Below are 26,061 nucleotides of genomic sequence, written 5' to 3'. Positions count from 1 at the left end.
ACAATAATAATAATAACTTCTACCCGATTACATCATGAAAGTGTGGACTCAGAGGAAGACCTCAAGGGTTTAGGGTGCGATCTGGGACAAGGCCAATAAGTCCAATCACAAAAGTGTGTACCTTTTCTTCACCAAAAAGATTCAACTTTATTGTCATTGCACATGTAAGGTACAAGGCAACGAAATGCACAGTTAGCATCTAACCAGAAGCGCAATAAGCAGTAAGTACAGAATATACAGTGTCTACAATATGTTACAAATGTACAATAAATACACAAATAAGGCAGTATTATGGACATAATTTATAGATTTTTAAATACAATCAGCATGATATACAGATAGGTGTACTATGAACAGACTATACAGATGGATTATGTAAAAGTGTATGTACACTATAAGCAGAAACTATGAACATATGAACATCATTTACACTAGTGCAATGGACAGTAAAAGTGCATAGAAAATATTTCAGTGGGCAAATGGATTACTCAGTATTCTGGATGAACAGACAGTAGTGCAAGTACTAACAAGTTTCCAGCTATTTTTAGCTGTGCAAAACAGCCTGTTTTGCTGCTTTATATTGCAAACTGGTGTGCCTTACCATGTTATTGTAATGTATTATCTTAATTATGAACACAGTGGTTTGTAATGCAAACAGTTTTACTGTTTACTGCATGTGTTTATTCTCGTTACTTCCCTGCAGCGGCCAGAAGTCTTGCACATTCACAGAAAATGGCTTACTTACGCGTTCAAAAATAAGGGGGATATTTTATAATTAAAGCAATTTTTATAGAAAATAAAATACTCAGTAGAGTCTCATGTGAGTGTACAGCATTCATATGACTCTAACCCTAACTTCTAAAACTTTTTAAATAGTATCAAACTACTGAATACAACTTAAACATAGTTTTCAAATTTGTATATATATATATATATATATATATATTTTTTTTTTTTTTTTTTTTTTGGAATCAAAGTGCACAACAGAAGTCTAACTTAGCCTTAGCTCAGTTTTGTTATTGTGTGGACTGTATATTGTATTTAAACAGTGCACAGACATAAGTGTGAACAGCTTGGGTGTGCAATAAGAGTACAGTGGACGATTTCCAAGGGTTTGCTGTTTATTAAGAATTAGTCCAAGTCAGAAGAGAGCCCAGGCAAACTAACAGTAATACAAAATCCCGATGTACTTTGGCGCCCCCTGGTGCTACAGCAACGTTATTACAGTCAATATAAGTTCTCATTATTGGTCGCAGTCACTATACCTCTATCCCAACAACATACGTACAATTATAACGACACCTCTTTAAATATGTGAATCATAAAGTAACTTTAGGATGTTATTTGGCATGTCGCTGCGACGAATGTGGTCTGGTTATGTCTTTATGATTAAAGATAAGCTTTATCATTTGAAAATCTCTAAAATAATGAAAATCTACTGTCTATGGTGATTTTTATAATAATAAATAATTTTTTTTAATTTCAAAACGACGTTTCAAATTATAACAGCAATGAAATCAAATCAACGAGCTGTTGTTTATTCCTCACGCTTCCCAATGATCTGAACAGCCGTACTGAGATTTAATAGCATCGCACATTTATCAAAATATAATCAGCAATCTATTATGAATATTCTTACTTTTTTTTCATCAAAGAATAAGCAGTTATGATTAGTAACAAACTGAAGAAGTACTTAAGCATTTTGAGCTTTATCAATATGGTATATGTTGAGAAATATGAATTTGAGATCATTTCACAGATACTGGAATAATCCTCTTCAGTGTTTTTGATGAAGTTCTACTCTCCTGAGGTATAAACTCACTTCTTACTGTGATCTGAGGAGAATCTTATTAGAGAGAGTAAGTGTCTCGTTCTTCATCTTCTTCATCAGGTTCATCAAAGGAGATCCAGGTTTTCCCAAACACTTTTGTCCTTCAGATCATCTCCTCTGGTGAAGAGCACCGTGGTGAGTATGTAGTAATGTAGTAACTGACTCAAGAGATGTTTCTACTATAAACGCAGATAAGATTGTGTTTTCTGTTGCATTCTTCCCAGCTCCAGTTTTTCCCAGCAGCACAATCCTCAGTTCATCTTCGCTCTCTGTATAACATAAAAACAAGGAAATGCATTAGTATTACACTGCAAAAATAAAATTTTACTTAATACTTAATATCTTATGTCTTTATGCTTCTCAAGTACATGTATCTTCATGTTTAGATATTTAGATATATGTTTAGATAAGTCCATTTTGCACTTTAGGACTTTATGCCTCCTTTCTTCAGAAGATAATCAACTCATAACTCATAATCAAGAATCAAGAAGATAATTAAATTACAGTAAAACAAAAAAAAAAAAAAAGAGCTGTGAGAGCTGTGTACTCTTCACTCTAAAAAAGACGGTTCTTTAAAGGTTCTTTACATGTAGTAACAGTTCTATTTCGAGCCATATCATCCTGAAGAACACTTTAATGCAGAAATATTCTTTGTGTTAGTTTAGCACCTCAAAGGTGTCAAAGCACCTCATTACTGATTTTCTGAAGCTCAACTATCCAGCTACACAGACTGTCAGCACATTTCAACAGTCTACATTGTTTCAATCTTGAATTTAAATACAAATTTAACTTGTAATTGATTTTCAAACAAACTTGTACAAACACCACCGGAGGGCACCCTCCTCTGAGTACTAGCATTCATGGACTTCATTTCCCATACACCCCGTGCCTGGGACTGATTACTGGCACAGGCGTTACCCCTTAGCTTCCCTATTTAAACTGCATCCAGACTCTTACTTTTCACAAAGTCTTGTTTTGCCATGGCTAACATTTCTGAACATTTATTCCCTGTCTGTTTGATCTCCTATGTACTATCTTGGACTGTTCGTCCTATTTTCACTCCCTCCCGCCCTCCCTACTTAATTAATTGATTAAACACACTCTCCCCTCCCTTCCACCCGCCCTCAAACACCCCACCTCTACTTACTGTTAGCTCTTCTGGATTGTCTCTGATGTTCCTGACACCATTGATTGATTACTGCCTGTTTGACTCTGCTGTTATTATTAAAGCTGCAAATGGACCTGCAGGCCTCTGACCCCTCATTACAGTTACATGTTAAGCAAAGGAAAATGCTCTCCTCTTCTTAACAGAGATATTTAATTTATATACAGATATATATTATATATATATATATATATATATATATATATATATATATATATATATATATATATAATATGCATGGGTTTATGCATAAACTATCATTAAAACTGTAATTATATATATATATATATATATATATATATATATGTGTGTGTGTGTGTGTGTGTGTGTTTAGCATTTTTAGTATGTTCAGCAAAGTATGGTTCTTCTTGATGGAATCTGCTATTCTGCTATTGTTACAAGCCAAAAAGCCCTTTTCTGGCACTGTTTAGAACCATTTTTCTTAAAAGTGTACAAAAGTTTTATTTTTGGTTTCCCAAAGAACCTTCCAGTGAACAGCTCTTAAAAGAACAGTTTTTTTTTTTATTTATTAATTTTTTTTTTTATTAGTGTCAAAAAACGTTTTAAAATTCATAATTATTGTAGATCATTTATCACTAGGAACATCGTACAGTATATTGTCACACTCATGTCTTTCTGTGGCTTGTTGCGTCACTTTGAAATAAACCAGGTCTGGTATTCATTTGCATGATTCATTTGTCCTCAAATGTCTGCAGAAGATCTTCAGTAGAGCTGCTTCTGTTGAAGCATTTCTGAATGATTTTCTGTAGGCTGTCATTGGTTTCGGATCTGATGATCTGAGATGTTTGTCTGGAGCAGCTGAGGACTGTTGATGAGCATCACATGTCTGTCCTTCACTCTTCCTCTGACTCTCTCTACAACATCTGGAGGAGCTTCACCGTCAAGCGCTGCTCATCCTAAGATGAAGTTTCCCACGCCACTATTTTGTGACACACTCTTCCCCAGAAGAACAATCCTCAGATCGCTCACTGAAACACAATGTATGAAACAAAAGCCTTACATTTAATTTGACTCTCATCACAGTAACACAAACCAACAGGAAACAATATATCTGTGTAAAACGCTAGAAAATGTAATTACAAAATACAACCAGCTTACAAATTGCCTGTGTTGTTGCCTTGAGGAAATGAAAAGAATTTTGCGAGCTGTAACTTTTAAATTTGTAAACTGTCTGTAAAGGTCACATATTTGGTATTTGTTTGTTGTGTAGGTTTCTACTATATTTTCACATCTTAACAAATCATGTGTTAATCATTTGTTCATGTTATATTAGTATACTACTGTATATATTAAACAGAATATTCCTGGAATCATACATCAACAGGAGAAAACAAATAATTTTTTAAGAAAATATTTATTCAATAGTAATCAAATTGACCCCTGTACACTGTTGACCCCTTAATTAAATATATATAGTTCTGCATCATGTTCATCCTTTTTTGTACATGAACATAAAATGAATGCTTCATGTCATCAAATATTTCTAAACATAGACTTTTACAAATTGATTTCTTTTTTCTGACATAAAAATGAAAGTCAAACTCACTGCAACTAACAAAGTTTACATTTACATTTATACACTTAGCCGAAGATTTTAAACATGTCAAAGTGACTCGTTCAAAGAGGAACAAAAGCAACTTGTCAAGAAGCCAACAATATTCATAATATACAATCGAAGGTTCATTTGACAAGTAAAAGCTATTAAATAAATTCATGACTCAACTAAATTTAGTGTTGTATCTCACAAATAGATTTCATAGAGTATTAATAAAAAAATAAATAAAAAATAAATGTCTGAGGATACATGTAGTGTATGTTGAAGTTTCATCATGTTTAGAGGTTTCTTTTCTTATCTTAAGAATAAACTTTTGTCTGCGGGTGGAGTGCGTCACACAGCAAAGTTCAGCTATCATACAGGTGAAGGGGGAAGTTCAGTCTGTGAGAATGAGATATCATGTGAATAAATGACAAAGACAGCAAGAGATGACCACCATTCAACAACCAGGATATTTACATACAGTAAAACATACTGATACAATACTGGTTGTGTCAAAGCAGCTTTACAGTGAAAAACAGGGAATATTTTGTCAATAATGCAAGAGGACAATCACAAACACTCAGTTTATGATTCAGTGATGTCATCATCCAGTTCAGCTCTCTTCCAGTGTCTGTGCGATCAGTCAAGTGTCCCCAACTACACAAGCCAAGCGAACCAAAACTCCATCGGGGACAGAAATGGAGAAAAAGCCTTCGCTTTTTTGTGTCTGATCTGATTACTATTATATGTGACTCTGGATCACAAAACCAGTCTTAAGTCTCTGGGGTATATTTGTAGCAATAGCCAAAAAACCTTGCATGGGTCAAAATTATAGATTTTTCTTTTATGCCAGAAATCATTAGGATATTAAGTAAAGATCATGTTGCATGAAGATATTTTGTAAATTTCCTACCATAAATATATCAAAACTTAATTTTTGATTAGTAATATGCATTGTTAAGAATTCATTTGGACAACTTTAAAGATGATTTTCTCAATATTTAGATTTTTTTGCATCCTCAGATTCCAGATTTTCAAATAGTTGTATCTCTGCAAAATATTGTCCGATCATAATAAACCATACATCAATGGAGAGATGATGCATGAATCTCAATTTCAAAAAAAAAAAATGACACTTAAGACTGGTTTTGTGGTCCAGGGTCATATATATTGTATTTTATTATGAGTTTTGTGTGGGTCAGATATAGTTCAGCTTAAGTGACTATGTTTCTAAACATATTTAAGTACACTTTAAAGAAAATTATCTTTGTAATAATGTCAAATTAAAGGTTAGGCTTTAAAGTACATTTTAAGTAATTATGTTTTAATATATCTACATATAATATCTATATCTAGCAGCATCGGTATATGTTAACATATCGCAGTTCAATCTGATTTCAATTTCCAATACAAACAAAGACACACATGGTGTTCACTTCCTTCAGTGCTGAAAAGAAAAAGAGAAAATACAGCCCTGTAATGTACAAAATACAAAATAAGTAGTTTAATGTAAAAATGACTCAGTACACTTGAATTTAGGTTAATAAAAAGACTAAAGATGCTACACAAATGCAGTCTATTTAATACAGATGCAACTCGAAAGCAATACAACTAATATTCAGCGTTTTAAAATGAAATAAATTAAAATAAATTAAAAATGCATTTCTGTGCATTGCACATATTTATCTAACATGAGAATACAGAAACAGATTCACATAGCGGCGGCTCACTGTAGACTGAATGTGTGTTTTACAGGTTGGTCTAAGCATGTGACATGAATATATATTCCTGTATTTCAAACGTTTGTGTATATGCTGTGTTCGACACGTGCACTCATTCACCATCCACTACACAGTGAATCCACATGATGACACTGTACTACACTACATACTACTACACTATACTAGACACTACACTACATTCTGTGTTTTACTGTCTCGACTGATGCAAGTGTTTTGGTCAGTTTGTCAAGAGAAGAGTCGATCTTCAGTGTGAGGAAGTCCTCGTCGTCTCCTCTGCTGCTCCAGTCTCTGTAGGCCTTCCTCTCTCCCCAGTGCATGCTGGGAACCCGCTCTGTGAGCCGCCTCCGTCGCTGTGATGTCAATCTGAGCGTATTTACTGGAGCTTTTACCTACAGACAACAAACACAAGCAGCAGGGGAAGTTCATGAAAGCGAGCCACAGTGTTGGCCAGAGAAAATCTTGCCTGAAAAAGTTTGAAAAATTACAATGAATTAAATTGATCAAAAGTGTATTTCTATTTCAAATATTTTGTTCTTTTGAACTTTCCATTCATCTGTAAATCCAGAAAAATAAATTATATCACAGTTTCCACAAAAATATGAAGCAGTCCAACTGTTTTCATCATTGTTAATAATCAGAAATGTTTCTTGAGAAGCAAATCAGCATATTAGAATGATTTCTGAATGATCATATGACACTGAAAACTGGAGTAATGATGCTAGAAAATACAGCTGTGCATCACAGAAATCAATTACAGTTTACAGTATATTCATAAAGAAAACAGCTATTTTAAATTTTAATAATATTTCACAATTTTTACAATTCTATTAATTTATATTAATTTTTGATCACTTATTAATATTATTATTAATGTGCACCTCTGACGGCGGCGCTGGACTCCTGCAGCTCCAGTTCCATGTAATGCAGCTGTTTTTTGGACGTGGGGCTGGTGGGAATATTCACGTATGTCACCGTGTCTCCTCTGAGTCTGTCTGTCAGCACTGAACCGGTCAGAGAAAACACACACACATCACACATACACACACACACACACACACACACATCAAACGGCACAGAGAAATCACAGAAGCACTCAGATCTGAGATCACCTTCAGTCAGATGAGGAGAAATCTTCATGAGCTCGTACCTGCTGCGCTCCTCCTGACACAGAGTTAGAGAGAGAGAGAGAGAGAGAGGCATTTATCCATGGAAAAACACACCTTTTGTTAGTCCGACTCTCACTTAAAAACCAACATGTCCACACCGGTTGAATGTGTGATCTGTCTGAACAGGTTCAGAAGGGTTTCATTATAAATGCTCGGGATTATGAGACACAGACAGAAGATAAGTGTGATACAGACGCAGCTTTCACACGACTGACTCTCAATAGCACATACTGTGTGTGGCATTCTGCTGTATTTGACTCCTCTTTTAACCCTTTTTATGCATTAAGTTATTAAGGGGGGATCTCAATGTTTCTGTTTTTCATTGCATGCAATAAGAAATTAAAAAAAATTGATAATTTAATGTAATATTTAATTATTTTTCAAATGCTAATAACTAATGACATTAGACCAAATAAATCCTAAGTTCTAAGGATTTTCTGCTTACATTCTGGGTGCAAATAACCACTAGATAGTGCTGTTACTGCACTGCTTAGGTAACTACCACAATGGCCATTACTCTAAAAATAGCTTTATAAATGGCTGAATGATAATGATGAAACAGGCCAAGTTTAATTTCAAGATGTCAGAGCTTTGTAGCCTCACTTCCTGTGTGGAAACACTGCTTTATTTTAGAAATCTCTATATTTTTTTAGTTAAAGTTAAGTACTTCAAGTTAAAGTAAAATAAAATGAGGATTGTTGCTTTGGCAGCTAGCTGAAAAAAATAATACGTTTATAATATATAATAATTTATAATATATAATAAATAATATGCTTCCCAAGATTTGAGAAGATTTTAAGATTTATTTTAAGAAATCCTTTTATTCTAAGTAATGATTTTTTTTTAAATTAAATTTAATTATATATAATTATATATATACTGTATATCATTGTAATCAGTATGATCAAACCAGCCTAAATAAACACATCAGATAATTTAAAATAAAAAATGTATTTTTTTCAGATTTCCGTCAGATTCACTGGCACATTTCACACACATGGTCTGTTAATTTTATCCAATGCTGTCTCAAGCATTCTTATTTTAGTATCATTTTTACAGGTGCTGGTCATATAATTAGAATATCATCAAAAAGTTGATTTATATCACTAATTCCATTCAAAAAGTGAAACTTGTATATTATATTTATTCATTACAGACAGACTGATATATTTCAAATGTTTATTTCTTTAAATTTTGATGATTATAACTGACAACTAAGGAAAATCCCAAATTCAGTATCTCAGAAAATTAGAATATTGTGAAAAGGTTCAACATTGAAGACACCTGGTGCCACACTCTAATCAGTTAATTAACTCAAAACACCTGCAAAGCCTTTAAATGGTCTCTCAGTCTAGTTCTGTAGGCTACACAATCATGGGGAAGACTGCTGAGTTGACAAAAGACAACAATTGAAACCTTGCACAAGGAGGGCAAGACACAAAAGGTCATTGCAAAAGAGGCTGGCTGTTCACAGAGCTCTGTGTCCAAGCACATTAATAGAGAGGCGAAGGGAAGGAAAAGATGTGGTAGAAAAAAGTGTACAAGCAATAGGGATAACCGGACGCTGAAGAGGATTGTGAAACAAAACCCATTCAAAAATGTGGGGGAGATTCACAAAGAGTGGACTGCAGCTGGAGTCAGTGCTTCAAGAACCACTACACAAAGACGTATGCAAGACATGGGTTTCAGCTGTCGCACTCCTTGTGTCAAGCCACTCTTGAACAACAGACAGCGTTAGAAGCGTCTCGCTTCAAAAAGGACTGGACTGCTGCTGAGTGGTCCAAAGTTATGTTCTCTGATGAAAGTAAATTTCGCATTTCCTTTGGATATCAGGGTCCCAGAGTCTGGAGGAAGAGAGGAGAGGCACACAATCCACGTTGCTTGAGGTCCAGTGTAAAGTTTCCACAGTCAGTGATGGTTTGGGGTGCCATGTCATCTGCTGGTGTTGGTCCACTGTGTTTTTTGAGGTCCAAGGTCAACGCAGCTGTATACCAGGAAGTTTAAGAGCACTTCATGCTTCCTGCTGCTGACCAACTTTATGGAGATGCAAATTTCATTTTCCAACAGGACTTGGCACCTGCACACAGTGCCAAAGCTTCCAGTACCTGGTTTAAGGACCATGGTATCCCTGTTCTTAATTGGCCAGCAAACTTGCCTGACTTTAACCCCATAGAAAATCTGTGGGGTATTGTGAAGAGGAAGATAGGATATGCCAGACCCAACAATGCAGAAGAGCTGAAGGCCACTATCAGAGCAACCTGGGCTCTAATAACACCTGAGCAGTGCCACAGACTGATCGACTCCATGCCACGCCGCATTGCTGCAGTAATTCAGGCAAAAGGAGCCCCAACTAAGTATTGAGTGCTGTACATGCTCATACTTTTCATTTTTATACTTTTTAGTTGGCCAAGATTCCTAAAAATCCATTCTTTGTATAGGTCTTTAGTAATATTCTAATTTTCTGAGATACTGAGTTTGGGATTTTCCTTAGTTGTCAGTTATAATCATCCAAATTTAAACAAATAAACATTTGAAATATATCAGTCTGTGTGTAATGAATGAATATAATATACAAGTTTCACTTTTTGAATGGAATTAATAAAAAAAACAAACTCTCACATGATACCCCAAAAACATGACCAACACCTGTATACTATTATGGTATTTATTAAAATTTTGAATTAGTTTTTTTTTTTTTTTTTTTCATTTTAATTTTAGGTTTTTTTTTGTCATTTTTATTAATATTTTATGTTTATTAGTTCTGTCTAGCTTTAATATATTTTAGTGTTTGAGTTTAGCACTTCATTCACTTATTTTATTTATTTATTTATTTACATCCTTTATAGTTTTTTTTTTCATCTAGTATTTATATTTTACATTATTTCAATTAACAAAAAATATTTTTAATAGTTTTAATTCACAATACAAACCGGTCTGAAGATGATCTGACGCAGCATTAGCATCACTGCAGCTAGAGTGTAGAGGGTTAACAGAGCACCCGTGTGTTAAATAATACTGATCATTAATAAAGATGTGAATCTGGCTGCAGTGCTGGGTTGCATTTGTTTTACTGCTGTATTTAGTGTATACTTCTTTTGGCTTTAATTCACCTCTGGGCTCCTGTCTGATGATCGGCTGTCCATGATCTCATAGGCAGGATCCATTCTTCCTTTCTCTGCACATATTCTCTCTCTGTTATCTGCACAGAGACAGAAACAAACACAGAAGCAATGCAAATATATCCGTTTTCAATTCAAAAAGTATATTCTCCTATACCAGGTTTAAAAAGTACTAAGCTATCTTTTCTTCTGCATATTATATTCTGATGTCTGACTTGCATGAAAAATGATAGACTGTAGGTTTTGGCCTAAAAACGTCATATTTTGTTGAAATGTAAGTTTGCAAATAAAAGGCTCAGAAATCAGACACACTTGAAAATAACCGTGCGTCAAACTCGCTTTCCAGTGATCTCCACCCATCCAAACCTTCTCAGAAATGGGAAACAACAACACAGATGGGTTTGCAGGCAGAAGAAGAAAAGTCATAATTAATACGATTAGACAGAGACTTCTGGAGTGAGGAGGAGAAGATTCGAAGAGTCCTCAAAGGAGAGTTGGGTTAGAGACGAGACGAATCCGGCGTGAGAGTTTGGGCTCGACGCTCTCTTACCTTCTTCAGGTATTCGTTGCAGAGAGACTGCGGAGGAGCAGGAGGACTCTGGGATGTTTCTCCTCAGTTCCTGGACAAACACGTCTCTGGATGGAGGAGCAGGTCTGAGGAGCTGGCAGCTGTCCTCTCCTCTCCTGCACTGGACGCAGTTCTCGTACAGGACGGTGTGTCTGGACGCTGCCATGGCCTCGTAGATGCTGCTTCTGTCCGCTCTCGCAGCAGGACTGTAGTGTGACGGGAGATCAGACAGACTGGAGTCGTAGACCTCATTGGGCTGTGAGCGTTCAGATAAGGGCCTCCATGGATCCTGATTGGTCAAAGACGAGTGTCTGATCTCCACTGGCTCCTGATTGGTGGGTGGTTCAGTGACATCAGCAGTGGGCGTGGCTGAATGTCCACCTGGCACTTTAAGAGTGTGTTTGTACTTATTAGCTATATTAAATCAGCTAATAAATACAGGTGTCTAGACACTTGGGGAAAAGAAGGCCACTTCAAATCTTAATATAATATTACTGCAATAAAAAGCCACTTAAGTGACTTAAAGAGAGACACCTTCATGACTGTTTCGTAACACACTTAAGTACACTTTTAAAGAGTGAGCTTTGTAATAATGTCAAATCAAATGTTTTTTTTTTAAAGAACATTTTAAATCATTGCTTTAAAATTTTTTGTTGTGTTTTAAAGAAGTATTTTTTCCAATGTGTTGACTAAAATACTAAAGCACACGTAAAGTACTTAATTATCATTTTAACTGTAGTGTTATCTGATATTAAATTTGAAGTTAATATATTGTAAATGCAATACTTTGCAACTTCATTATTGCAAATATTGAATTGCAAATCAATTTTAATACATGACATAAGTTTTCATTTGAAATGGCATTAAAGTATATTTTAGTTTATCATAAATGTTTGTCAGTATATTCAGCAGTTCATTTTAACCATATTTCAAAGACAACAGAAGTAATTATGAAATTACATATAAAGATGTACTTAAGTCCTGCTTAAGTGTATCAAAAAAGCATGCAAAAGTTCAGCTAACTGCATTTGATATAAAATTAAAATCTAACACATTTTCATTTAATTGCAATAAACATGCAATTAAGTGTTCAAAAACATTGCATTTGGTTCAAACTTTAGTATATTCTTTCCATAAGTACTCTTTTTAAAAGTATGCTAAAGTCACAGTGTACTTCTCTTCTTGTAAGCACTGCATTAGGAGTCATGCAGACTGAGGGAAGTCTGAGGTTGTGAACAGGTGTACTGGCAGTATGAATCTCACCTGGCACAGCGGGCAGTGAAGTCCCTCCAGGATGAGGTGGAAATGTGCCCTGATCAACAAACACACAGAGCACGTCGATTAACAGCTACAGTACAGAACACCAAAACCAATGTCACTAAACACTGAATATCTGGATGCAGGAGTCTGTTCTTACAGCAGCACATCAGGCGGTTTTGTCCTACAGCTGCAGAGCTGCAAATTACGTTTGTATTTGCTGTGAAGAATGTGATTGTAATTTAAAATATCATACAGCAACTGCAAAACAGTACTGTGAAAAGCTTTGGGAACCTGTGAGAAATGCTGCTGTAGAGCGAGGATTAAAAAAAAAATTAAAAATCACGTTTATCAATAAACTTATAAAAGTGTACGTGGAAGTGAAAGTCATGACATTTGCCAAGTATGGTAAACCCATACTCGGAATTGGTGCTCTGCTTTTAACCCATCAAGTGCACACACACAGCAGTGAGAAGTGAACACACCATGAACCACACAACCCCCAGAGCAGTGGGCAGCTATATATCCAGCACCCAGGGAGCAACTGGGGGTACCCCGGTTGCTCCCTGGTGCCTTGCAAGTGCCTTGCTCAAGGGCACTTCAGCCATAGGTATTGAGGGTGGAGAGCACTGTTCATTCACTCCCTCCCACCTACAACTCCTGCCAGCACCGTGACTCGAACCTGCGACCTTCTGGTTACAAGTCCAATTCTCCAACCAACAGGCCACAGCTGCCCCCACAGTAATTATATTAACTACACTGACTCTGAAACATTTATAATTTATAATTTAAAATTTATAATTAATTAAAATGCAGCCTTCATATGACTAGTAGACTAAGCCATATCGCGATGATTATTGTGGAAAAAGTTAACAGAAAGCAGTGTTATTTTAATTTCATTAAAATAGTATTACATATTCATTTACTTTTAGGTTTTAGTAATTTTGTTTGCTTTCATCATTTATTTTTTTCTTTTATATATATTGTTATGTCTTTTTTTTTTTTGTTAATATATATATTATTGTTATTTTATATATATATATTAATTTATTATTTATTAAATATTTTTACATTTCAGTTGTAATTTTAAGTTTTAATATTTTTTTGCCTTTTTTAGTTATTGTCTTTTCAGTCTACAGGTTTTATGAATGATTTCAGTTTCAGTTATTTTAGTACATCAAGTTAAACTAAATGAAAATGCTGCAAATGTTAACATTTTATTTCATTTAAAGATTTTATTAATTATTTAATTCACTATATCGTGCCGCCCTTAACTGTACATTATTGTGAAAAAAGTCACAAAAGCAGTGTTATTTTAGTATAACTGAGATACCATTATAGTTTATTTAAGTTTGAGTACGTTTTTATTTTGATTTACCATTTCATTTAATTAATAAATGTCTATACAGTTTTTATTCATTAATTCAGTTTGGTTGTTGGGGGTGTTGTTGGTACATCAAGCTAAAATAAATGAAAAGAGAGATATTTGACTTTGCAACTAGCTGAAATAAAATAAGGAAATTATTTTATATTAAGTTTTTTTTGTTAAAGATTTTATTAATTATTTAATTTCATTGAATTATTTAATTTCAAATTACAAAAAGTTTTTTTTGTTTGTTTTTTTTCTACAGTTTACCCTGAGTAGAGTTTATTTACCTTGAGTCCTCCGCAGACGGGGCAAGTGGTGAAGAGTGATTTCATCCCAGCAGGAGGAACTGAACAGATCGTCCAATCACAGCAGCTTTTACTACAGGAAAATCCCTGACACTCCCTCATCTGTGACTCCTCCCCTTTATGAAGCTCTGAATCTGATTGGCTGGAAGATTCCGAACAGGGCTCTATAAGTCCGGTCTCATCTTGAGGTGAGCTGCTGTGTCTGCTGACCTCCAGCAGGCTGCGGGGAGAGTCGTACAGGAACCGCAGGGACGAGGGAACCTGGTATTCGTGGACGGGACAGGTTGAGCATGTGCACAGGTGTTTCTCTGGCAGGTTAAACAGTTCCCTGTATTCCTCTCCCGGACCGGCAGCATCCAGACTCCGGCTGTAGGACGAGAAGCTTCCCGTACAGGACGAGTGGCTGCCGGTCGCGATGCCGCTGTCGGACGAGTTCTGTCGACCGGACTCTTTCAGCTTCCGTGAGCGAATGGGATCTGTCTGGACCTGGAGCTTCTCCTCCACCTGAGATCCCATCCTCGGTATTTGTGGGTGAGATGTTTCGGCAGAGCCGGGCAGAATTGGATCGTTCCACGGCGCCGGGCGACCGCTAATGCTGCAATCTGATTGGCTTGTGTCCGAGGTGTCAGAGGAACCAGATATGCTGCGGTCGTCGCCCGCCAACGAAGAGCTGAAGCGCGAGCTGGAAGCTTCCAGGACAGAAGAGAAAGAAAGCAATTTTATTCATTCTGATTGCACATTTAATGCACATATCAAATTAACACTTAAAGTATATTTTAAATAATTTATTTAATAATCTTTTGTTGTGTAAGTACACTTTTAAAAAGAGCACTTTGTAATAATGTCAAATTAACACTTAAAGTATATTTTAAATAATTTATTTAATAATCTTTTGTTGTGTACTTGATTATCATTTTAACTGTAGTGATATTTAATATTACATTCAGAGTTAATATATTTTAAAAGTACTAAACTACAACTTCATCATTACAAATATATTTAAAAACATGACACAAATTTCAATAGAAATTACATTGAAGTATATTTTATCATAAATGCTTGTCAGTACTTTTATCAGTACTTTTACCATATTTCAAATATAATAGAAGTAATTATGAAATTACATATAAAGAAGTACTTAAGTCCTACTTAAGTGGGCCAAAAACACTCTAAATTTGAACTGAATTTAAACTATAATACATTTTAATTTAATTGCATTTAATATGCACTTAAGTGTCCAAAAACATTATATTCAGTTTACCCTTAAGTATGTACTTTCAAATTTTTGAATTGGAGAGACCTGATAACATCACTTGAACATATGATAACACAGTAAATGAAGCTTTAAGTAAATCCTCCAGAACAAAGTTGAAATTTCACCCGACTGGCGTTTTGGTGGCGGGACAGACGGGAGAGACAGGTGAGCCGTTACCTGTGCTGTGGGACAGCAGACTGAGCCTCCGCTCCAGCTCCTCCGCCTCATGCTTCAGTCTGTCCTGCGCTGAAGCTGCACTGATGCTGGGCTCTGAGACACAGACAGAGCAAACCAAACCCAACTGTGAGAGGCACAAACACATCAACCAGAATATGACATGGAAACAAACTTAGATTTTTTTTCTATTCAACTTAAATATATTGTTATTTCATGTTTAGTTTTAGTAGTACTTTATTTCAGTTGGCAACATTGCTAATTTTTGTCTAAGTTTTCTTTTCAATTTAAGTTATCCCTCTTATATTTATGTTTTATTTCAGCTTATAAAAACAATTTTAACAGTTTTAGTTTTTAGTTTTATGTTTAGGCGTCATGGCATGTTTTTGCGTTCATTTTGTAAACGGAGCTTAGTTCGTAAGTTTGCTCATTATGTTACCTGATATGCATTCTTCATAAATTTCGTCTGTCATCACAAGCTCATTTTTTACTCACGTCCCATTCACTGTTTTTAGTTTTGTCTCTTTCTGTTGTTTTTCTTTGGACAAACATCCAAAACACTGCAATTTACTTATACTCCAATCACAAAATGCTGAGTTGTTACAGATGGTACGAGTAAGTGAGGGGCACGCTGAGCACATGTTCGGGGGTTACAGCAGAACCCCACTGTTTGTCTAGCACTTAAAGTGCTATTAATAGAGCAGACATGTGGATGAACTGGCAAACGTCCAGAGGAGCGCTGACGCTGATCAACACACATCCGAGGGACTTCAGAAACACGCACCAGTCCGGAGCCGTTTCTACCACTTTCCATACAATCTTTCTGACTGAATCGAAACTCGAATGAGATGTAGCAGATGGATCGAACATTGCATTTTCCTTCAGCTCAGTCTCACACCTGCTATTGGTCGTGAGCGGCTTTGCTTACAGTACAGACAGAGAGAGGATGAGGTTACATTCATCAGGAATGCTCGCATATATAAACTGTGACTTTGACCTCTTGATCTCCTGTCATCTCAGAATAGGAGAGAAGCTCGAGTTCTGATTGGTCAGGAGGAGGTGTGAAGCGCCCTGATTGGCTGGACCGATATGTAAACTCTTGTTAGTGTCTTAAATGTCCCAGTTAAAAGCCTTAGGGCTGATCTTACATGAATTATAACAGTGGGGGTTCAAAACTGGGGCTACAAAGGGGAAACAAGTACAAATTCAGAGAGAGAGAGAGAGAGAGAGAGAGAGAGAGAGAAATAAACTAATTTGTACATTTAAATTAAAATGATTCTCTTTAGCTTTATGCATGTAATATTACTCTATTGGTGGTAAAAAAAAAAAAAAAAAAATACGTTAATGTAACTCAAAGTAACTCATTTCCAGAATATTTTAATTACTTGTTTTGACTTGTACAATGACAATATAAAAGCCAGTAATTCATTTCAGAAACATATTGTCATCATAATATCACACTTGCTATTTTTTACACACAATATAAATTAATATTCATACATTGTATAAAAAAAAAAAAACTTTTGAAGAAGAAGTACACAAAAGAGTACTTTTTATGGAAATAATATACTTTAAATAATATACTTAAGTGTCAACTGAATATGTTTCAAGACACTTAATTGCACGGTAATTGCAATTAAAAGAAAGATTTATTATAGTTTAAACTGATATGAAATGCAATTAGCTGAAATTAAGAGTGCTTTTGACCCACTTAAGTAGTACATTTTATATATAATTTCATAATTACTAATATTATTGTTGAAATTTGTATACAGTGTGCTGCCAAATGTACTGACAAGCATATATATTGAACTAAAATATACATTTCTATACTATTTTTTTTTATTTAACATTATTACGAAGGACACTTTTTAAAAGTGCACTTAAGTGTTAAGAAACATGAAAGTCATGAAAGTGTCTCTCTTTAAGTCACTTAAGTGGGAACACATTAAAAATATATTATCTACAAGAACAGTTTTAAAATATATATATATACTTTTAAGATTTAGTACACAACAAATGCACATGCAATACTATTAAGTGCACTTCTTTTTCACAAAGAAATCATAAAATAGTTAGAATTAACCAAACTGATCATAAAACTAAAAATGTAAAGACAAATGTTGAAAGTTGAAAATTTAACAAAAGCTGTGATATCAGAAGGAAGTAAAGGTATATGAGAGAGACAGATCGACAGATTCAGCACAGAGAACCAGAACAGACACACTAATCAGAGTTTGGTGGATGTAACTAAAGCGTCAAGAGTTGGAGCCAGATTTTGGCCTCAGATGAGTGTTTAAACGGACGTGGTGAGACTCGTGCTGGACTCGAGCACTGACCTGGCAGCAGTGGCTTCAGTCCAAACGGGCCTCTGGACGGGGAAATTCCACGAACAATACAGTCGAAGAGAAAACTGATCTGCTCGGCCTCGGCACAGGACAAGAAGAACACGCCGGCCCCTGCACACAAACACACACAGATGATGAGTGAAATGAAACAAATGAAACCCTCATCTCACTGCAAAACCGTATCTTCATCAGCCTTCGATGGAACACAAATGGAGGATGATACTGAATTGAGAAATGTGCTGGTCACTCTTTTCCATGCAAATTATTAGGAATTTAAGTTTTCAAGCTTCAAAAAGGACACTAAAGCACCATTAAAGTAGTCCATATACATTATTCACATAACTGATGAATACTCTCTGAATGTCGTGCTATGCCTCCAGCTGGTATTGTGTCATGTGTCAGTTTTACAGGTGGATGTCATTCAAGTCTGACTTGCTCCTTCTAGGAATCTGATGAAGTTTGATGAGGTGGAGGTCACTGAGCAGAGACGTCCGTCACTCTACAAACAAGACCACCCAAACCCAGAGGAGGCTTCACAACCACAGAAACACTGTCAGCTGTGAACACACACACACACACACACACACACACACAATCACATTCAATCAAGCAAAGAAATCAACTGTTTAGATTGCTGTTCCAAATCAATACAACTATTAAGAGCATCAGAAGTCAACTTACTGCTGCATACTGAGCAAAGTGAGCATTCATGAAATCTCAGTATTCACAAACTAATGGTACATTTACACAACAACAATCTAATAAAAAACAGAAAACTTTTGCATTCAGATAACAACATTGTCAAAATGATCCCCATTCACATAAATCTTTGTAAAGAAACACTACGCACATACATATAGGCATAATACGTATGTGTGCGACGTCACGTTTTTATAGTTCACATGGAAGCGATAACATTATAGTTTTCAAAAACATACACTTTAGGCCCCCAAAATACTGTTGTTGTGTAAATTAACGTCCAAAACTTTTTCCATTTTCATTTAAAAACAATAACATTTAAACAAACACAACAAAGTAACATCAGCACCATCAATCTCTACTTACCAATACCAAACCAATACAACTACACAAGAAAAAACAAGAAATAATATATATTACTATAAAGTGAAGTGAAGTGACATGAATATAATATATGTTATATGTTATAAATAATATTATATAACCATATTTCAATCATGAAAACTCTCTGGATAATTTTAGCATGGTAATGGATTTGGCAATGTTAATGTATTTGGTCTAGACAGGTGGAGCTGGGGGAGGTGGAGGGTTTCAGAGGTTGAGATATTGTGATATATTCAATGACAGTTTGATACTGACTTAAAAACAAAAACAAAAACAAACTTATATTTCAAAATGTGGCCAGTTAGTTGGTATATTTTTTCCACAGCCTAAAAAAAGTCCTTAAAGGTGCCAAAGTTTCTTCAATCTTTACACGTCATTAAGCAACTCACAGACTGGATTCTGGTATCTACCAGAAGAAGATTTTGCATTTACACATGATTTTGCATTTAATCAAAAAGCTAAAAAAAATATTGAGACTTTACATTAATTTTATTGCCATACTCACAATAACCACAGCGTGTTCCTCCCTCAAACACGAACCCGTTGCTGACCGGCCCGTATCGCCGCAGGTCCAGCAGATTCCAGTGACCGATGATGACGGCCGGCAGGTCTTTAGCGATGACCAGGACATTGTTGCACAAATGCAGAGTCGCCGGGCCGCTTTCCAGTTTAGTGCCGGGCAGCACGGATACACTGAAACTGTGGACTAAAAAAAAAAAAACAAACACAATGAACCACACATTCAGCTCATTCAGCTGTGAACAACACACTTACACTGGACATTTATGTTTTCTGAAGGATATACATGGATACTTATATTCATCTGTCAAGTGAAAATCAAAACTCTTAGAAAAGTTTTAGTTCAAGATTTGTTTCAATCCCTAATCCAACAAATGGACAATAGTCGTTCTTGCCTTGGCAAACAGCACTAGCTAGAGCTCTAGTAAGTGATCCTGATGCTACTGGCACCACATGGCAGTAAATCACATCTACACAGCAACAGCTTCTCTTTGTGTGATGAATGCAGGCAGGGTTAAACCTGTTAGCACTAACTTTGAAACAAAGGGCTTGCATAATCAAAACAAAAAGGCACACACACACACACACACACACACACACACACACACAAAACAACTACACACATGCTGCTTCTTTCTCTTTTGTTTATTTAGCTTCAGCTTTTTCAACTATATTTAATTTAGAATTTAGTGTTTGCTAATTTTATAAAATTTCTGTACATCTCCAACTTGCTGAATGTCACATGTAGCTAAATATGACATTTATTATAATGGGTTTATGTGAAGATTGTTTTAAGTTCACTTAAATTAGAAGTTGTTATTTTGCTCTCAATTAAACTGTAATGTTGAATGGCCAGTCAATGGTTAACTATTAGGAAAAACAAATCCTAGAGACATCAGTAGTATTGGTATCAGTGATACTCGCCTTTATTCATAAGAAAAAGTTGCCATTAAACAAATATTAAACATATACTGTCTTTATGTTGTCTCAAATAAAAAAAGAGCATTGAAAGTGAAATTATTGCAATATAAAAGTATATTTAAAAACTTTATAGGTGCAATGTGTAATATTTACAACAATCTATTTACAGAAATGCAATATAATATACATAACTATGTTTTCAGAGGTGTATAAAGATCTTTCTTAATGAACCGTTACATTTTTATTACCTTGGATTGAGCTATTTATATCCACATACACCGCGGGTCCCCTTGCATGGAAGTCACCACCATGTTTGTACAGTAGCCCTAAATGGACAAAATGCTCTACAGAGCGCGTTTCGTCACTTTGTTGTTCTTGCGAATAAAACACTGACACAGTGATGATCATGTACATTAAAAAACACAAATAACATTGATTTATTGAATAATTAAGTAAATATAATTCCTTGATTTACCTTTGTAAAGAAATCTCATTGCTCTCTGCTGTCTTTACCGATGACATCTTTACCTGTGATGGCCACCGTAGCTTCTCTAAAGGGAGGGGTGAGCAGGGGACTGCAATTCACCGCTAGATGCTGCTAAAATCTACACACTGCACCTTTAAAGTTAGGTGGGATTAATCACAACCAAAACGTATCACTGCCATGTTGAATAGTGAAATAAAAGTCCTTCCTTGATTTGCATTGGTGTCACGATCACCAGCTGGAGTGCCCTTGATAACCACCTGAGGGCACTTCATCTTATTCCTCTGTCACTCAGTCTTGGACTTCAATACCCATAATCCTTTGCCCGGACTGTCAGCACTAATTGTTTGCACCTGTGTCTCTTTAGCATTGTTAGTGCACCTTATATCAAAATCACAATTTTTTTTAATATTTACAAAATAAAATTAAATTGGCTAGTAAAACATAGTTATTTTTTCTTTGTAATGTAGGTCAAATAAAAAAAATTACTTTTACGTGGTGTTGCATTATATATGTGTCTTAGCAGTGTGTGGACACAACCACTCTACAATAATATAAATCAAGTCACTATATATATACTATATATATATATCTATATAGATATATATATTATATCGTATATATATAATATATTATTCTAGAGTAAAATTATTATTAAGTCAAATAATAATGACAATACTTTTACCGTATTCTAATAATATAAATATTTAAATTATTCCATGTAAGTTACAAATCGAGTGAGGTCAAAAAGGCTGCATATGTAAAAGAGGATTAAACCTGCTATTTAAAATATTTTTAGATTTAATTTTAAACATGAGCATGGCACAATGCATGATTTAAACTCCCACAAAGTATACCAGTAGCCCTAAATGGACAAAATGCTCTACAGAGCGCGTTTCGTCACTTTGTTGTTCTTGCGAATAAAACACTGACACAGTGATGATCATGTACATTAACATTCACAATAACATTGATTTATTGAATAATTAAGTAAATATAATTCCTTGATTTACCTTTTTTTAAAGAAATCTCATTGCTCTCTGCTGTCTTTACCGACCACATCTTTACCTGTGTCGGCCACCATAGCTTCTCTAAAGGGAGGGGTGAGCAGGGGACTGCAATTCACCGCTAGATGCTGCCTAAAAAAAATCTACACACTGCACCTTTAAAGTTAGGTGGGATTAATCACAACCAAAAGTATCACTGCCATGTTGAATAGTGAAATAAAAGTCCTTCCTTGATTTGCATTGGTGTCACGATCACCAGCTGGAGTGCCCTTGATAACCACCTGAGGGCACTTCATCTTATTCCTCTGTCACTCAGTCTTGGACTTCATTACCCATAATCCTTTGCCCGGACTGTCAGCACTAATTGTTTGCACCTGTGTCTCTTTAGCATTGTTAGTGCACCTTATATCAAATCACAATTTTTTTAATATTTACAAAATAAAATTAAATTGGCTAGTGAAAACATAGTTATTTTTTTCTTTGTAATGTAGTCAAATAAAAAAATTTACTTTTACGTGGTGTTTGCATATATATGTGTCTTAGCAGTGTGTGGACACAACCACCCTACAATAATATAAATCAATTCACTATATATATATATATATATATATTCTAAGTAAAATTATTTATTAAGTCAAATTAATAATGACATATACTTTTACAGTATTATAATTAATATTAAATATTTAATTATTCCATGTAATTTACAAATCGATGTGAGGTCAAAAAGCTGCATATGTAAAAAGGAGGATAAAAATGCTATTTAAAATCATTTTAGATTTAATTTTAAACATTGAGCATGACACAATGCATGATTTAAACTCCCCACAAGTACAAGTACCATATTTATTACTGATTATTGTGGACTGTAAGTGAATATTGTGTGTTGAATGTTGACCCCTGACCTTCTCCGAGGCAGTAGCGCAGCCGCAGGTCCCAGCTCTGCAGCACCTCCCTGCTGTCGAAGCCGAGCACGGTGGTCTGACTGAGACACAGGATGGAGAGGATGAAGGGAACGCCGTCGCCGCCGACACACGCCTCCAGACCGCAGATGTGCTCCAGCGTCACACTCCTCTCCTTCACACCGCGCTCCTTATACATGTACAGCACCAGACAATCTGACACAAACACACACACCTTCACCTATAGGGACTTACAATAAAAACAGCAACTGATCTGATATATTAAGAGACTTATTAACCGTCACATACAGTCATGAAGCTTTGACGGGTCTATAGGATATCAGTTGACTTTGATGACAAAGACATGACTTTGAATTGGCAGACAGTGATTTTAGTAGTAATATTTTAATAAAAAATACTATAATATTCTACCAAATAAGTTTTTGGTAAGATTTTTTTTATTTTTATTTTTTGGTCATATATGAGGACGGATTTAAAGTGAATTTTAATTTAGAAACTAAAAACATCTTTATAACAGAAGAAGTATGTTTAGGTAACTGTATGTATGAAATGCATTTTGTATTACAGCCTTTCTGAAAAAAATTAATGGCTCATAAGTTATGAGCTTGTTCCGATTTTTAAACAGGGCCTTCAAACGTTTGAGACAGTAAGATTTTTTTTATGTTGTTTTTGAAAGAAATCAGGCTTTTGTTCAACAAGGACCCATTAAATTGGTCAAAAATGACAGGAAAGACATTTATAATGTTACAAAAGATTTCTATTTTCAAATAGATTGCTTTTCTTTTGAACTTTCTATTCATTAAATAATCCTTAAAAATAAAATGCATCACTGTTTCTACAAAAATATTGAGCAGCACAACTGATTTCAACATTGATAATAATCAGAAATGTTTCTTGAGCAACAAATCAGCATATTAGAATGATTTCTGAAGATCATGTGACACTGAAGACTGGAGTAATGATGCTGAAAATTCAGCTGCGCATCACAGAAATAAATTACCGTTTACTATATACTCACATAGACAACAGCTAATTTAAACTCTAATAATATTTCACTGTTTTTACTGTATTTTGTAAACATGATTCCTGCTACTGCGAAAAAGCAAACAAACTAACAAACAGAGCAACCTTTAGCACACACACACACACACACACACACACACACACACCAGTTTGAACAGCTGTAAAAACGGCTTTCTGATGGCCTGTGATCTGACACACTCAAACACACTGCAGCGGATGGTAAAGCAGTATGATACGAGCAGGAGTGCTGTTGTACTGGATAGTGAAAGATTCCAGCGCTGTTATATGAAACTCCTGCAATGCTTGAGCAGACAAATTAGTGAGCAGACTGAACGACAGAGTGTGTGATACAAGTCTGTATGTATCCTGCACTATACAGCCTATGCACAATGAGCAAACAAAACCCTGCTATTCATTCATGCAGACTGAAAAAACAAATGTGTATTTTATTATATTTTACAGCACCATTAGAGATCATATTTGGTTCTATGATAGCTAACAGAAATATGTTTTGTTAATGTTCTTATTATGGAAACATTATTTCTGAATGTTCTGTTTCTGAACGCTCGCAGTTTTTTAATGTTTCAGAAGTTAAAGGAACACACTGTTTTGGAATTTTGGAAACGTTGTGGGAATGTTATGTTCGAACATTCTTGGAATGTTCAGAAATAAACAGTAAAAAAATAAAATAAAATAAAGTCAGATGAATGTCTAACTAAAACGTTTTGGAAATAAAATGCCCTGTGAATGACGTATGAGTAATGTTTTTTGTGCTAATGTTTTAAGAACAGTGCCAGATAACGCTGAACAAACATTCTATCAACCTCAGCAGAACATTAGCCAAAGTTCTGAAAGCATTGCTTGTTAGCTGGAATGCTATTCGGTTTATTATATATTATAATATTTGGGATATTTTACAGGCTGCTACTACAGTTATATTTGCTAAATCTAAATGAAATATATTTTATTACAATTAAATTACAACTGTATACGACTTCACAGTGCACAAGAAAAGTCTATGATGCAGCATCACAACATCTGTCTGATTAAAATCCAAAACTCTTGTGACGTTCACAGTACACACTCAGATTTCCAGAATGCATCCCAGTAAGAACACACCTTTACCTCACTTTCATTTATTCTCCTAATGTTCAGTTGTATGTTTTATTCAGCGTATTCATTTACATATTAATTTCATGTAAAATTATACTTGTTTTGTAACTTTTTCTTTACCAAACTGGAAGATTTTTACCAAACTCTTGACGGTAGCCATTGACTTCCATAGTATTTTTATTTCATTTTTTCTCATTATATGGAAGTCAGTGGCTACCATCAACTGTTTGATTGTCAAAATTCTTCTAAATATCTTCTTGTGAGTTCAGCAGAAGAAAGAAACTCACACAGGTCTGAAACGAGCAAAGATGAGTAAACGAAATGATTTGAGTTTGTGGGTGAACTGTCCCTTTAAGATCAGACTTATGAGTCAATTACAGTGTTTAACTTAGGCTACATATTATTCTAACAGTAAGACAGTAACAGTATTTTACTGTTTATTAGGATTATTTTACATATATAACGTCTAAATATACACTTTAATTTAATTTCTTGTAGAACTGAAATATTTTATTGCAAGACATTACTGTTAATTCTAGTAAAACCGTTATTGTTAAAGTAGTAAAACGCAAGGTTTATTCTGTTATCATCTAAAATAACAGATCATTTAGTGTCAGAGGAGAGAGAAACTGTGGCTGACCTGCGACCGGCGAGGGTTTGCGCGCACGCAGCCAGCGGCTCCTCCACTGCGAACAGAGAAAAACAGCGCAGCTTTACACGCGTTCTCTCATCAGCGCTCAAACGCTCACTCGGCTCACACTCACGCTTTCCCTACTTTTTTGCCGTCTCTGATTTTAACTGCTCCCTCCGCGATCACGTTGTCGCTCATCATCTTCCCGTCATGACAGCTGCGCGTGCAAAAGAACTCCGGAGCGCGCGAGCAACGGTGGGCGACACATATGTCAGAGGTCAGTCAAAAGTCAGTGTGCCGCTGCAGAACAATTAATTTAGATCTCACACAATTAACCCTTACATGCACTGGCACTCCTTATGAGGAGAGACGATGTGAAACATAAATTAAAGCATGCAGGGAATAAATAAATACAAATAAAATATATAAAAATAAATGATTGACGGTCATGTAGCAAATGTGATTCAAAAAGTAACTTATAATAAAAATAATCAAATCAG

The 26,061-nt window shown here is 35.2% G+C and overlaps 1 protein-coding gene across 3 annotated transcripts; it reads right to left on the bottom strand.

The window, feature by feature from the left end:
* Window positions 1-5,705: 5,705 nt before the first annotated feature.
* On the bottom strand, window positions 5,706-25,998 carry LOC109075328 (protein Dok-7-like). 3 transcript variants are annotated; one of them, XM_042761214.1, is made up of 13 exons: window positions 25,706-25,998; window positions 25,571-25,616; window positions 22,777-22,989; window positions 19,446-19,646; window positions 17,849-17,968; window positions 15,513-15,605; window positions 14,063-14,769; window positions 12,413-12,461; window positions 11,132-11,536; window positions 10,573-10,661; window positions 7,406-7,457; window positions 7,175-7,297; window positions 5,706-6,685 (listed from the first exon to the last, which is right to left on the bottom strand). In XM_042761214.1, exons 1-13 carry the CDS (start codon window positions 25,760-25,762, stop codon window positions 6,522-6,524), a joined length of 2,319 nt encoding a protein of 772 aa, XP_042617148.1. In that variant the 5' UTR covers window positions 25,763-25,998; the 3' UTR covers window positions 5,706-6,521. The 3 variants fall into 3 exon arrangements, with proteins under 3 accessions (XP_042617148.1, XP_042617147.1, XP_042617149.1); XM_042761213.1 differs by having other exon boundaries at window positions 7,175-7,457; XM_042761215.1 differs by lacking the exon at window positions 11,132-11,536 and having other exon boundaries at window positions 7,175-7,457.
* Between the last annotated feature and the right edge of the window lie 63 nt (window positions 25,999-26,061).

The sequence above is a fragment of the Cyprinus carpio genome, chromosome A7, assembly GCF_018340385.1.
Source record: "Cyprinus carpio isolate SPL01 chromosome A7, ASM1834038v1, whole genome shotgun sequence".
Classification (NCBI taxonomy): Eukaryota; Metazoa; Chordata; class Actinopteri; order Cypriniformes; family Cyprinidae; genus Cyprinus; species Cyprinus carpio.
The sequence above is the reverse complement of the archived record's forward strand: the minus strand, read 5'-3'. Positions and strand labels throughout refer to the sequence as shown.